Source organism: Canis lupus, chromosome 27 (assembly GCF_003254725.2).
Source record: "Canis lupus dingo isolate Sandy chromosome 27, ASM325472v2, whole genome shotgun sequence".
NCBI classification, from domain to species: Eukaryota; Metazoa; Chordata; class Mammalia; order Carnivora; family Canidae; genus Canis; species Canis lupus.
Genome location: NC_064269.1, coordinates 39,130,415 through 39,146,315, shown reverse-complemented (window position 1 = coordinate 39,146,315; position 15,901 = coordinate 39,130,415). Strand labels below are relative to the sequence as shown.

The following is a 15,901-nucleotide window of genomic DNA, read 5'->3' as shown; positions in this document are numbered from 1 at the left end:
GTACTTCACCTGGCTGGTGATGCGCCGCAGCTCTGAGGGTCGCTTCCGGTCCTTGAGCTCGATGTAGGCGTGGGAGCCGTCGTGGTACTCCACCACAGCCACGCGGATCCGCTTCTGGGAGATGTGCAGATGCTCCATCATACCCACCACAAAGACCTTCAGCACTTCAAACTCGTCCTCAGACAGCTTGGAGGAGCCATCCAGCAGGAAAACCAGGTCCAGAAGCCTGCTGCAGTGGAAGTCATGGAGGGGCGGCTCCGGCGTGTCCTCCACATACGAGGTGGTAGAGCCAATGGGGCCTTCTGTGGGGGGCACCACAAGACTTCCGGGTTCTCTGCAGGCCTGACAGGTGAAGTTGACACCATCACAATGACTGCAGTAGAGAGAGAAAACCAGAAATAGTTCAGAAAGAACCTCTGGGTGCATCTTGGCCTTATCTAGAACCATTCCACAGATTCCCATAGAACTGCCTGCCAGGTCTACCTAAACTGAGCTCTCATGGGTTACTTCCCACCCAAGGGACACATCATTTTTTAGCATATGTCCCCAGTTAGCACCCCTACTCATGCAGCAAAGGTCTCCCTTTATTCTAGAAGTCATAGTTCTAACCCATCGCAGCACCTGAGGAGAATCTCTCTTGCTTCTAAGCCCTCCACATAGCCTTTCAAAGTCAATGTCTTTTCAACCTACATCTCAGCAGCACACATATTTAATTATAATCCAAACTTTCTCCCAAGTGTCTCCAAAAATAAATATTGCTCTAAAATGTTGATGCTGACCAAGGCATTTGAATGTCCTATTGAAGATAAATGCTTTACCATATTTATTATACCAGAATTGAAGCTGAATACATTTTATATCATGTTTAATACATTGGGCCTTAAGGAAAGGAGAAAAAAAGTGGAGTGGAAACATTTTGTAAAGATGAACAAAGATTCAAAATCCCAATTTTATCCCAGAACAGAGTTGGAAACAGTATTCAGGAGGGTGCAAGATGTTAGGGCAAAAGACACTGGCTTGTTCATTCATTCCTCCAACAACCATGTGGTAAACACCTGTCTTCTGCCAGAGAGAGTCTAGGCCCTACACCCAACCCCAAGCACCCACCCCAAGTCTGTAGCAGAGCCCCTGCCCTCCTACAAATTCTGGCACTACCAGGCCAAGTTTCCAGTCCCTTCTGGTCACTCCACACCAGTGTCCTGGAAATGACAAAGTATGTCAGACCAGAGGTGAAATCAACTTGCCCTATGGTAGAGAGCCATAGAGCCTGGGACCTTCTCCTATTCGTATGCTCTGCCTTTGAAGCAACTTGCCTTCAGCACCCCCAGTAAAGCCAGGAAGCCATAGTGCCCTAAGGCCTGAGAAGTGTCCTCTGTGGCTTGCCTCCCAATCAACGTCCCCAGCCTGGAGTTACTGTCCACAGCTATCTGAAGCCATGGTATATACCCTGGTAGCTGCCCCTCCCCATGTGCCAGCAGGGGGAGATTGGGAGAGGGCTTTAAGCTCTCATGCCTGTGTGGCTCAGAATCCCAAGCCAGTGTTGGATTCACCTCTCTTAATTCCTTACAGTCTCTGTTTCAACATAGGGTAGGCAGGCAGGATCTTACTGGGAAGTTAATTTCTACTTCCCCATAGTCCACACGATTTATTGCTTCAATCCTTGGTTAACAATGCGTGAGTGACATACTTTCTAGTTTCCTGTGTTTGCTAGAAAATTTACCCCAGGCAGTGTTCCCCTTGTTTGTACAGATGGTGGCGGTGGGATCTGATGCTGGCAGCTGTGGCCACAGCCCTTCCCCAGAAAATTTAAGTTCTCAAGTTCAAGTTCCCATAAGGCTTGATCAGTGTCAGGGTGTGGTGTTAAACACGTCAACGTCTGAATATATGTTCCTTATTTGGGAGCAGAGCTTCAGAAAGCTCAGAGCTCACCCTTAGGACTCCTTCTCACCTCCTCAAAGGTCACCTCCCCAAAGGCCAGCTCCCAGATGCAATCCAGGGGAGAGCCCAGGGATGCAGCGATGAGTGTCTTCCCTCCCAATTATGAAAGTCCTGTCCTGGGACCTCAGTTGCGGCCTCAAGGTGTCTATGTCACACTGAGGAGTCAGAGTTCTGAGCAAAAAGGAAATTTGACTTCCAGAGGTACCTGTCCTAGACTAGATGCCATCTCCAGGGACAGTAAGAGATCACCTCCTTCCTTAAGTGAGAAAAGGCTAAAAACCTTGACCTCAAAAAAAAAAAAAAAAAAAAAAAAAAACCTGACCTCTTAAGAGGTGTTTTCTGAGGAAGCAATACACCTCTGAGCAGGACCCAGAGAAGATAGGATTTATCACTTTAAACACCAGGGGGCCTGTTTTACCAAATTTGGCAGTGCTCAGGGTCACTGGGGTTCAAGATGATTTTCTTTCCTGGGGCCAAGCGACGACCAGCCACCTCACACACAGGACAGTCTTCAGGGTCGATGCAGGTCTGCAAAAGCTCATCCAGGATTTTCCCTGCATGATAAATCCTCGTTAGGAAGCAAAACTCTCACCTTTGACACAAGGAAGGCTCGGTTTTAACTAACGGGACCTATCCCAGAATCTAGTCTGCCAGCCTCTCTCAAGGACCACCTCACCACTAAGGGAGCAATGTTCCTTCTTTGGGCTTGACTTATCCCTCAGCAAGACCGAGAGGGGGCTTTCCTTCACCCTACTTCACCACACCCGAGCCTCAGGACAGAGGAAATCTTATCTCCAGGGGTCTTTTCATGTTGCCCCAAGAATATATTTGATTACTCTCCATCTGTGCTATCCCACAGAGTAGCCAGTAACCACAGGTGACTAGTTAAATTTAAATGTGAACAGACACAAAACAAAATTGAAAATTCAATTCCTCAGACACGTGAACCACATTTCAGCAGAACGTTCCCATCCCTGTAGAAAGTTCTATCAGAAAGTGTTCCCAGTGATAAGCCCAAAATAGGCGAACACAAGCATCGTCCAGGAGCTCAACTTGACAAAATCACAGCTGGCCTGGCTTGGATGAAAGGGCACCTTGAAGCAGAGCCCAGGGTGGCAGAGATGGGAACAGAGCACCGCAGGGCAAGGCTGAAGTGGAGCACCAGAGGGAAGCACCCTTCCTGACACCCAGCCTAGCCCCCAGCCTGTCCTGCCCCAGGGGCAGGTGCCTTACCTGGAGGGCAGTGCGCATGGCAACCTTCAACACACTGTACAGGGCATGCCAGTGGCTCGGGGTGCTGGCACGTGATGGGACAGGCAGGGGCACAGCTGTTATAGCGCCACTCACACTCATACCCATTCTCGTGGAGATTCCGCTCCTCGCAATTCTGGGCTGTGTAGACAGAACACAACCAAGCTGTGCAACCCGAGAAGCCAGGACTGCACCAAAGTCCCCCCAAAGAGATGGTGGTGAGCCCCTTGGTGGTGATGGCCCTGGGGGAGGTGACGGTGATGGCAGGGAACTAAAGAGCTATGGGAATCACCAGTATTCGAGGCTGCCAGGGTTTTAAAGCACCTCACCAGGAACTGAATGGTTCTGAATCAGTTTTCCATATAAAAACAATCAGCTGGGGTGTCTGGGTGGCTCAGTTGGTTAAGCATCTGCCTTGAGACCAGTCGTGATCTCGGGGTCCTGGAATTGAGCCCTGCATCGGGCTCCCTGCTCAGTGGGGAGACTGCTTCTCCCTCTGCCCCTGCCCCCGCTCATGCTCTCTCGCTTGCTCTCTCTCTCTCCCAAATAAATAAATAAAACTTTTTAAAAATAAATAAATTGGGATGCCTGGGTAGGTCAGCGGTTGAGCATCTGCCTTTGGCTCAGGGCATGATCCCGGGATCCGGGATGGAGTCCCACATCGGGCTCCCTGCGAGGAGCCTGCTTCTCCCTCTGCCTGTGTCTCTGCCTCTCTCTCTGTGTCTCTCATGAATAGATAAATAAAATCTTTAAAAAATAAATTAATTTAATTAATTAACTAATTTTTAAAAAAACAATCATCTGCTCACAGCCAAGGAAGAAAGACTCCATAGAAAGGTATGCATTGCTCACTCACATTGGCAAATATAATAGTATCTAATTAAAGATACTGAATTTAATGAATATATTGACTTCCTTCTTCTCTTCATCACTGTTCTATCTTCTCCCTCTTCTGGAACTTCTCTACATATCAATGTCTTTAATCGCTGTCCCCTGTCCTTCCTCATTCATATCAATGTCCTAACTCCTTTCAGCTCTCAGCCATCCATCCCCACATAGAAGCTTTGCCTTCTTTCCCATGAAGGAATCCTCCTGCACTTCACTTTGAGGTCTTTAGGTCTAACTTCATGAAGGATGAGGGAGGGTGTCTGAGACCATGAGGGACATCAGGACTCACGACAGAATGTGGCTGTCCTCCAGGCTACCACCTTGCCATGCTGGGCACAGACATGGGCGTAAGCAGCAATGGTGTCACAGAAGCAGGTGCAGTCCCCAATGGACTCACAGGAGCAAGTGTCGTAGATGCAAATGTCCAGGAATGGCTCAGGGTCCACCTGCAAGGGAACCTCAGGGTGGCCTAGGCCTGGGCAGAACTTAGGAACTCTGGCTTTTGATCTGAGTGAAAATATTCTGGTGGTCAAAGTAGGGCAATGGGGGCCCCAGCATGGGAGGGGAAATGCTGGTCAGCAGCCCAAACAGGGAGTGGATACAAAGGCATAATTTCTAGGTTCTAATTTGGATTCCAATAAGAAAAGTTTAATAAAGGAGTGCCGCCGGCCTTTCACAGAAAGTAATGTGTCTTAGAATTTTCCAGAACCTTCTCTTTTATCCATCTTTCCACATACCTGCTCAGCCAGCCAGCCATCCCCATAACCCACTCCCAACCTCATGGGTGTTTCAATGTTTCTACATAAAGCAAACAGACATACATGCTGGTCACTTTCCTCCCTTGCCTCAATTCAGCAAAACAGAGGAGGAAAGGCATCAGGACTGCTCCTATTGCCTCACTGAAGGGCTGTGGGGCTATTCCACTGGCCAGCCTGGCCAGCCTGGGCCCTGCCCCTCAAGCTGACCCACCCACCACCCACATTCAACTATAGTAACCACTGCCCACCTTCCCCACCCTGACACATGCTGCTGCCCCCACTGGCCATTTCCAAGGTGGTTGTGGTAGGAATGAATCCAGACGTTAGGCAGATCATTGTTCCCAAGACATTCCAACAATCCTGATTTCCCTGGCTGCCTTGCTATCTGCATTCCTCCAACTCAGATGCCCAGGGTTTCCACCAAACCAGGCAATCCTGTGTAGTCTTCTGGACTAACCTCAGGGATTAAAAGTCATTGCATGGAGAGAAGGAGCCCTGAGGTACAGGAATTCATCCAGTCTCTTCCACATGTGGTGCTACAGAGCAGCGCATGTGTGTAGGTGGCTGGGTGCATGTACGTATAGAAATATATACATGTTGCCACACACACCCATACGTGTAGATATATTCATACAGAGATAGACAGAAAATGAATTGAACGTTGGGGAACTTTCTGTCACCATTTGAGATAAAGACCCAAAAAGAAGTCCCACAATGAGGATTCAAAATCCCTATAGAGTATAGGCTGAAAAAGAGTATCTGTCAGACAAGAACCTGGAGTTGAAGGGTTTTGTGAGAGCAGAGGGTGCTCAGGTCAGCATGCGGCAGTAACTGGAAGATGAGATCCCTGGCTCTGGTGTGGGAGGTGAGATAATCTGCGGGGGAAAGAGCCCTAACACTGAGGCCCAAAGAGAAGTGCTGGCAGATGGCCAGAAGAGCTACACCTTGCATAGAAGAAAAAATGATTCACCAGGCACTGCTCTCCTCATACCCTGTCCATTATGCTTTCTGTTTCCCAGCCCGAAGCCAAGGAAGGGAGTAAAGGGGTGACTTGATATAGATTCTTTCCCAGCCTCCAAGGTAGTATCCATTGGGCCAGCCCTTAGCACCTCTTCTGCCCCGTCTGCCCCACAGCCCTCACCAGCCTGTTGCAGTCCTGGAAAATATCACTGGTGAGGATCCTGCAGGAGGAATCCACCATCGTCTGCTTCATGATGTTGTTGTGGCAGACGGCAGGAGAGGAGTCCAGTGGTACCTGGGGAACAGAGCAAGAGGACACAGAAGGACCCCCCGACCAGTCAACCCAGAAGAATCCAAGAGACCCTCCTCGAGAGCCCTGCCACCACTGCAGTTCATACCACCTGACATCCCACACCGCACCCCACCCCTCCAGCCCCCATGAGACTGGTAGGGATGTTCCAGGAAGCAGACCTCCTGCTGGTTTGGGCTACATGGAGACCCCAGACATACTTTCTTGGTGTCGGCACACTGCGGGTTCACTTTCCAGGAATTCCCAAAGTCCACAGGGTCTTCTTCTATTTGGAGGCTGCTGCTGGTGAAATCATTGTTCTGGATGCCATCAAAATTCCCACACAGGCCACACACCTGCTCCTGACAGACAAGATGAGATCATGAGCATTGTAAACCTAGGGCCAAACTCTCTGATTCAGGGAAAGGAAGGTTCTGGGCGGCTGAGGATGCAGGCTCGTCAGAGGAAGGGGAGGCCAGGAAAGGGATGAAGATGGAGACCCAGAAACAGACCAGGGTCCCTGCCAAATTTTCTCCCAGGCTTCCTCACACATCCATCTTAAAGTTAAACAGAGGGCACTCACAAAGACAGGCAACCTGCCCATGTCCCACAATCCACCAAGGGCAGAGGTGGCAATCAGGCAGCCTTGGCCCTAGTAGCTCCAGGGCTCTATCTACCCAGTGACAAGCTGAGCAGAGAGAGGAGCTGCTTCAACATGACATCAGTAAGACTGTACAGGTCCAAAGAGAGAATGTTCTGATCCTACTTTACTGTGGACAGGCAAGCCCATTATCTGAACAAATGCAGCCTGTCCAGAACAGGCTGGCCAGCATTCTGCTGGATACTGAATGCCACCAAAGTTGACATAATATCCTATTTGTCCCTGTGTTCACTTACCACACATTCAACAAGCACTCATGTGCAGCTACAGGTCCTGAACACTGGCCTCCTTGCTCAAATACTCCAAACACCATCCACCAGAGGGCCTTTGCACATGCTCTGCCACCTGCCTAAATTCTCTTGTCTGGATATTTACATGCCTCCCTCTCTCCCTTCCCTGAAGACTCTGTTCATGCCCACTTTCCCGATGTGAGATTCATCGGACCAACCAATCTAAAATAACAGCCCCACTAGAATATGATCTCCACAGGGTTGCGGTGGGCAACACCACAGCTCCCCCAAAGATGTCCATGCCTTGATCCACACATGGCAAAAGGAACTGTTTGCAGGGTTGGGAGTGGGCCCCTGCCACCATCCTTCCTACATGCAGCTACTTTCAGGAAACCACCAAAGCTGACTCCATGCCTTGAATCCATAGTCTTATTTGTGTGGAGAGGGAGACCAGACTGGGACCACTCACCTTCCTCTGCAACTGTGGGCACAGGGCAGTGGGCTGTTTCTCAGGGAGCTGAAGAAGGTGGAAACAGCAAGTCACAGGCAAGATGAAGAGGAGACAGAGAAAACCACTTACCTGGTATGTCCGCTTCAGGGTCACAGAGATGCTCAGGCGGTGGTCCCAGACCACAGAGAGTGCCTTGCCCAGCAGCAGAATGACGTACTGACCAGACTCTACCACCTCAAAGTGAGTCTCATCCTTCATGGGTTTCTTCACATTCACCTGAAGGATGACAAAGCACAAGAAGAGGGAGAGTGCAGGGCAGGCATGCGTGATCAGCTCCTCCCTCTACCCCAAACCCCTGCCTGCCGCCACAGCCTTCCGGAACCACAGGTTATTTGCTTCCCCTGGTCAGAGCATGTCCCTTCGGGGCCAGGACCCTGTCTGGACATTTCTGGGTCCATCTTGCCTATCACTGGCCAAGAATCCTATGAGTAAGGGATGACCGCAGAGATGGCAGCAAAATCATAATTGTGAGATTCGAAGTACAGTGAGGCCAACTAGCCGAAGATAGCCATCACCTTACAAAAAGGATTTTTTGATACTTAATCATTAAATGCATGTGGTCCCCTAAATAATTTTAACATGAATACGATTTAAAGCCTACAACCTCTAGGCAATTCATTTAAAATCTGTTTATATAAATGAGTACTCTTCCCTTTCCTTCCCCCATCCCCTGCTCTCCAGAGTCCCTGTCATCAGGCGTCACAACTGACAGAACAGGAAGACTGAGGAACTTGGCCCTGGTGGCAGGAATCACGGATTTCAATTTCTAGAAAGACTCTGACCTGAGCCCTTGAATTGTCACCAGCACCTAACACTCGGAGCCCCCTTCTGCATGTTTGGCTGACTAATTTGTAAAATTGAAGTTGCTAAGAGCCTGTCATCCCCTCATAAAGATTCTCTCCTTAGTGACATACCACATGCAGAGCCAATCATAAGTGCACACCTCCTATTCGACATCACTACTGTCATCTGTCCTTTGAAATAGAGTTGACACTGCTGACTGACAGTCAATAATGGGGAATTCGCCCCATTATTCGCCTCATGCGGGCTGAGACCATGAGACAAAATGAAGATACCAGAACAGGTTTGAGCCCAGACCCTGGTCTCCCTAGTACAAGATGCTCAGACCAGCAGAAGCGAAACTATGGTGTCCAGACTATGTGATCCTCCAGATGCAGATTCTGGGGTCCCAGCCAGACCTGTGAGTCAGAATCCCAAGGTGGACCCCAGGATCAGAATCATTTTTTTTCCAGGATCAGAATCTTAAACAAGAGGCTAAGTGGTTCTCCTGTACCCTTCTGAGAACACTTCATAAACTCTTAGCATATAAGGACTAAATCTGTTTACTTTTCTTTTGAGCTCTTTTAAAAAGATTTTATCTGAAAAGAAAAACATAGAGTAAAAATCTCCCAAAACACCCTTACTTCCCAAAATAAATGTTTTTGTGTTACATATAATGTATATGTATGTATTTGTGTATATATTATATATGTATATATGTGTGTGTATAGATGATGGATATGTGTATATGTATATTTATTACATGTATATAACACATGTACATATGTATATATGTATACATGTACATATATATTTGTATATGATAGATAAGTATACATGTATATATGATATATGTGTGTACATATGTTTATATTATGTGTATATGTATGTGGTGTATGATATATACATGCTTTTATCTATTATATATGTTGTACACATACATATGGATATATGTATATCTGGTATATATCTGTATATTACATGTATATGTGATATATGCACATGCATGTATAAACGTGTGTATATGTCTATATTATATGTGTATGTGTATATAGAGAGATATATTATGCTGTGGTACATACACATATATGTATGTATGATACTGTGTGTATCATATATGTACATGTGTGCTGATGTGTGCATATATGTATATTTATATATGTATTGGATATAGATAGATATAGATATAGATATAGATATAGATATAGATATAGATATATGAAAGGGAAGGGCCTCCTGCCCTCCAATCCCCACTCCACCCTCCAGAGGTAAGCACTACGCTTTTACAGATAGTTACACACTTTTCTCCACATACCTCTCTGCACTTTATTTCACTAAAATGGGAATCCATCATCCATAGCCATCTGCAACTTGTTCTTCTCATAGAACATGTCAAGGTCAGATGATACAGCTGTACCTCATGCTCTTTAATGGCTGTACAATATTCCATCACACAAGTTCTAAACAACACTCAATGCCTGCTCTTAATCAGCTGACAGAAGAACAAAGGAGGTATGAGGGTGGAGGGAATAAGGCTGGCACTCACCTCCCCATCAAACAGTTCAATCTCTCCTCCTTCCACCAGGATGGTGACCCGCTTCTTGCATTTCACTGAGGGGTAGCTGCACCCCTCGTTCCCCACCAGGATCCGGAAGGTCCCAGGGTTACTGCCACAGTAATCCTGCGGAAAGGGGGTGCCAGGAGAGAAATATTATCCCTGCTACCTCTCCCCAGATCAGAAGATAAGCATCTCATCATCTCAGACCATTGAAGGATATGCGTTAAAGGATGTTACCATGTCCAGGCACATGTGTATACATGTGCATGTGTCTGTGTGAGACAGAGAGAATGAAATTGAGAGAGAAAGAGAATGAGATGAGGGTGGGGGGAGAAAGGACAGGTGTGTCATCTTCAGCCATTACATATGAACCATTGTCAGTGAGCACGAGGTAGAGAAGGAGGGAGAGAGGCAAAAGGGGAAAGGCCTGTGGTATGCTTTGCTAAACACAGCAGCCTAAAGACCCCCACCCAGACCTGTTAGTGCTCAGTCTTACCCAGCTAAGGACAGTCTGACCACATGGCACTCTGTGGCTCTCAATTCTGGTTGAATCCTTCTGGACTGCTGGCCCAGAAATATAACCAGAAGTCATTCAACACAGCTCTATGGGTGCTGAGCTGTTTGGGAATAGAGGATGAGGGAGTTCTGGTCCGTCTTGATCAATTGCATGGAAAATTAAGATAAAGGGGACACATTTCTAGCAAATATCTCTCCATGGTGGCTATTGCTGTGGTATGATAGGAGAAAAAAAAGACACTCAAAAAAAAAGTGTGAGCCTTGGCTCTGCCATTTATTGGCTACATTGAGCAAGTCACTGACACCCCCCCACACACACACACACACATACACACATACAATCTGCCCCTCTAAAAGACAGGATCAGCGAACTTAGTGGGATTTAGAGGTTAAATGGGTCTGTGTTGAGTTAATGGGATTGTGAAGGATAAATGAGGGAACAAAGGTATAGGAGCTTTATAAATGGTTCTTGTCATCAACTGAGATTTGGCTAAAAAAGATTCAAATCTTGATAATATCTCCTAAAGGAAGAAGGGAGAAAGGGGAGGATCCAGGGAAGAGTATCAGTAGGGCACAACAGGACTGGCTGTGAAGGAAAACGAGCAACCACAAAGAAGCACAATTTGAAAGGGACTCTAAAACTGGCCCACTTGGGAAAGCGTTGGCTGGGCAGGGGGAAAGCTGGAGAGCAGCAGATCTGACCAGCTCCTTTTCATTGCGCTAAATCAGTCTAGTCATGTTTTCTGGGTGCTCACATTTAAAATTGGCTGGATGGTTGGGCCCCAGGACTGGTGTCACCTCATCTTTTGCTACCAAGATTGGGAGGCAGATAATCAAAAGACGGGCTGCCACACATAATATGTACGAAAGCTCTAAAAGGGGGTACACACCACGTTCATAAGTGTCAGTAAAACCATGTCATGATGTGCATGACTTGTCTGTCTCCCCAGAATGCTGCATGCCTCTCTGGGGCCACACTGGGATATGGGAGATAGAGGCTTGGTTAGTGCCGATGCTCACTCCCAGCATGCTCTGTGCACAGCTGTTCAGTGCTGTCACTGATCCTGCCCCACTCCCAGCATGCTCTGCATACATGCATGCTCAGACACTCTCACTGCCTGACTCATGGAGCCCCTCAGCTCTGTCTCTGGGGCTGAGGCTTCTATGGGTTTGCGGTCCTCCCTTCAGACCATGCCAAGCCCCTGCCCCTCCTCCCGAGAATGGAGACAGAGAGACCACATTTGTTTTAAAGCTTCACAGAGTCAAGTTGTCTCACCCCCATAAGAAAAGCACTCATACCTCCTTGCTTACTCACTTTGGTGTCAACGAGCAAGAAAAGTTTACAGGAATCCACACAGTGGGGAGAGGAAGGCAGAGGGACTGGGGTCCTCACTCACCGGTTAGGATTTCCTGGGCAGTATGACTCCTCCCCCGCCCCGCCTTCTGAATTGTACTAGGTTAGGAATGGAAATGGTGGACGACAGGATCATAGGGCGGGAAGCCAACTCCAGGGACTATTCCCAGTGTCCCTTCGTCCTGGGCCACACACCAGGGCACTAGCAGGGAGGGTGAGGGGGCTCAGTCCAGTCCAGCCCTGGCTCCCCTCCCCACTGTGCATCCTGACTGATGCTGTGTCTGCCAAAAGCAACCAGTGTGTTTATCTAAGTCCATGTCAGTGCTAACTTGGGCTGATGATAGCCGGGCCCCTACACACGGCCCGGTCAACAAATGAGCTTCCACCCTGTAAGTCTCCATGTCAGCTGAAGGAAGACAGACCATAGCTCTGAGTTTCAGGCACCTCTTTTAGGAGCTGGAAAATTGCTCCAGTAGAAATGAGCTCCAGAGCTGTTTCTACAGAAGGAATAGCAGAATCTGACCCAGAAACCCCCAAAGGGCAGTCAGCACCTCCCAGTCCCACAGAGAGACAAACAGCACCCCTGCCCTCCATCCCTCTCACCTGCACCAGAACATACTGGCACTCCCCAGGGAACAGGTACTTGAGTCCGTCGAAGGTGAGGTAGTGCGCCATGCCGATGGCAGAGCAAGTGGCATCACACACATGGTCTGTGCAGTTCCACTTCCGGTCCCGACAGACACTAGGAACAGTAATGGCCAGGATGACCAGATGGGTAACATGAGGTGAGGGCTCTTCTGGGCATGGGGGAACGAGAGACAATGAAGGAATGCAGACCACTCTGGGGTGCCACCAGAGTGGCACCCTTCAGGAAGCCTCTAGAAGTGTAGGATGCCACCACCTATAGGGTGTGGATGGGGGGGGGCAGTTTGCAGTCATAAACTGTCACATTTTTAGAGCATAGGGTGAAGAAGGAGAGAGGGAAGCCACACTGCTCTCCTGTTCCAAGGGGGGAAGGGAGGCAATGAAGCAAACAGGTCACCCAAGGGGATCGGGCAGCCAGGAGAAGAGGTCCAGATCCTCTGAAGACCACCCACTATGGATTTGCTAAAGTTCAGCCTCCCTGGAAATTGCCTGAGTGGCCATGGGGTCTCTACAGAACAGAGACACTGAGGCTGAGAGCCTTCTAAGGTTAATGGGGAGAACAAGACACAACACCAGCAAAGTTCTGAGCTGGAAAAATAGTGATTAACCAGCAACTTCTGCCAGGAGAGATTTTGTGTGTACACAGCTATGTTTATTTTTTTTCACAGCTATGTTTAAATCTACAGTGATTTGCCCACTACCACAGCACCCCATCCCCCCCCCACCAGTCTGTAACCAGAGCTGACATCAGGAAGCCCACTCTGTGCGTCAGAAGTGGTAAGCTCAGACCTCAGGCCTGAGAGACAGCGAAGCCCCTTCCAGTTCCCAGCCCTTCCTGCCTCTGTCCACGTGCGCCTCTCCCTAAAGCTGTGCGCAACCCAGAAGTCACAGCATGGTGCGTGAGCAGAGCAAAAGGCCAATGAAGAGTAGCCACGGAGAAGGAAGGAGAAAACCAACCACCTGCAGAAGGTCCTTTTCAAACCATGCTGTGACAAGCACACTTGCAGTATGCTTAGGGGGCAGCAGAAGGCCAGAGAGGGACCCTTCAAAGCCTGTGCCTCTTGGCAGTTTGGCCGCATGTGTATTGATCAATACGGGCCAAGGTCCTTCTTGGAAACACTACTCTCCGGGAGAGTGTCTATGCAGGGTGAGCACAGGTGAGGACAAAGATTCTCCCCACTTTACAGATAGAGAAACAGAGGCACAGAGAAAAGGAAAGAATAACCACATTCCCACAGGGTGCTGGAGGCAAGTGTCAGAGGTCCTGTGGCCATGTTGGCCCCCGCATCCCCACTCCGGCTCACTCCACCCCAACGGCTCGGTCCCCAGGAAAGCCTCTCTCAGGCCTCACCAAGTGTTGCAGTCAATTTTCACGGTTTCTCCTGGGGCGTACTCTTGGCCTTGGTGGAAGCAGGGACATCTTTCCAGCGCCACACACCTGTTTTCATGCCGGACCTAAAGGAAAGGAATCCAAATGTCCTGGGGGCCACAGTGAGTGATCTGAAGCCCTGCTGGGAAGACAGCAGGTCATGATCCCAGGATCCGGGGATCAAGTTCCACATCAGGCTCCTCCCCACACAGAGCCTGCTTCTCTCTCTGCCTATGTCTCTGCCTCTCTCTGTGCATCTCTCATGAATAAATAAAATATTTTTTTAAATGCTGTGAGAAATACTGACCCTGTTTACAACAGGGAAAAACTGTATATACATATGGTCCCAATTATAGAACTATATATGTACCAAAACTATATACATATATATACATATATATACATATATGTCAAAAAAAGACTAGAAGGAAATACAGAAGTTCCAACCAACTGGAAGGGTGAAATAGAAGAAAAAGAGAATGTTAGTTTCTTCTTTGGTTTTTAAAATTGTTTTCCAAATGCTCATCAATGAGCATGTGTTGTTTACAATAAAAAAGATGGACAATATATTTTGTAAAATTTAAGTGCATTTAGTACAGTGGAGGTGAAGGTCGCATACTGGCCATAGGTAGGGATAGACCAAAGGGGAGTCTGGGGCATAGTCAAGCCCCACAAGCCCACTCCTCACCCCATCCCCTGAGATTCTGACACCCCCTCCACTGGGGTATGCTCTGCTTCCCTGCCCTCCACCCACGAAGGACGTGAGCATGTCACATTCCTCAGGTCTGTAGGGGCCAGGGGAAAAAAGAACTAAGACCCACCGGCCCTAGTAGGCTCAGCAAGAGCTATCCAAACCCACTCTGACCCTAGCATGTAAATATGCTTCTGTCCCAACTTCAGAAGGCAGCCCTGGACGTCCGCTCTGGGGATGGCCTAATGGTGGTCATCTAAAAGAGCTCTGGGTCACCTTCACGTGAACAGACCTTGGTTCCAGAGCTATCCAAGGAGTGAGAAGCTCCTGGTCTGTATGTCAGGATCTGTGTGCTCCAGTCACTCCCCAGACAAGTGTGAGTTCCCAGGGCTTGGAACTGGATAGAGCCCTGGGAACAGGGCAGGGACCATAGGCAAAAGTCGTGTGTGTGTGTGTGTGTGTGTGTGTGTGTGTGTGTGTGTGTTGGAAGGGGATGGGAAGAATAACCTCCGCTATGGTAACCACCACCTTCAGTCAACCCTAAGTCCTCAACTCCTAAGTGAAGGGGGAGGGTAGGAGACAGAATGAGGAAGAGGGGCAGGTCAGCCGGGCCCTGTTCTTCTAAGAAGGACCCAGTAGGGAAGATGGCAGCTTGGGAGGAACAGGGAGGGGGCGGCGAAGGTCTCCCTACCACAGCCTTCAGCAGCTGTTACAACTGGGGTTCATTTCCACATATCCACCCCCCATGCCAAGCTTCATCAGCTCTGACATGAGTCTGAGGCCTGCCACCTAGTGGCTAAGTAGTAAGAATGATGGATGCATCCGCTGGGGAAGCTTGTGCTCTCCAATGCCCACACCTCCAGCTGATGGAGACCAGGCTAGAAGTCTCCTTACTGGAAACATTATGTGAGACAAAAGTGATGCATGGGGATGGATTCCAGGAAACAGAGCCTTGCTAACCTCACCTGTCCTTAGCAGAACATGCACCACCCCTTCCCCTCCGGGCAGCCTGGTTGGAGGCTCCCACACCTCCTGGTCTGCACGCTGGATGTTTTTATACCTCTCTTTAGGATATTCAGCCTATTGACAAAAAGTCCTGCACACCCATAGCTCACATAGCCCTTCTCCTGGCCCAGAGGTGCGTCCCAGCTCTCCTCCAATGGACATAAATTTAAATCCCAGCATGATCGTGAGATAATGCCACCACTGCCACAGCTGCCACTTGCTATTTCTGCGCTCTCACTGATAAACTATATGGCTCCTCTCTGCCCTGACTTACTGATGGATTACAGTATTAAATTAGGACCTTGGTTCTGGATGAGGACTGCTATAAAGACAGGAGGGGTGTAGAGTTAAATCCATAAGCCAGAACTGGAGAGGGGACAAAGCATAACCTTTAAATGAAAAAAGAAGGTTTCCAGGCCATACCTTATTACCAGCTCTGACTTGGGAGAGAAGATCAAATAACACCAGCCCAGCCAAAAACACCCAGAGAGTCCTCA

The 15,901-nt window shown here is 48.6% G+C and overlaps 1 protein-coding gene across 1 annotated transcript in view; it reads right to left on the bottom strand.

The window, feature by feature from the left end:
- VWF (von Willebrand factor) overlaps nucleotides 1–15,901 on the bottom strand; it is a 137,338-nt gene that overhangs the window by 49,353 nt on the left and 72,084 nt on the right. The window contains 10 exon segments of the mRNA XM_035707072.2: nucleotides 1–373; nucleotides 2,357–2,492; nucleotides 3,172–3,330; nucleotides 4,367–4,523; nucleotides 5,977–6,090; nucleotides 6,306–6,446; nucleotides 7,556–7,702; nucleotides 9,813–9,947; nucleotides 12,298–12,436; nucleotides 13,691–13,794. Coding sequence (XP_035562965.2) covers nucleotides 1–373; nucleotides 2,357–2,492; nucleotides 3,172–3,330; nucleotides 4,367–4,523; nucleotides 5,977–6,090; nucleotides 6,306–6,446; nucleotides 7,556–7,702; nucleotides 9,813–9,947; nucleotides 12,298–12,436; nucleotides 13,691–13,794 — 1,605 coding nt within the window.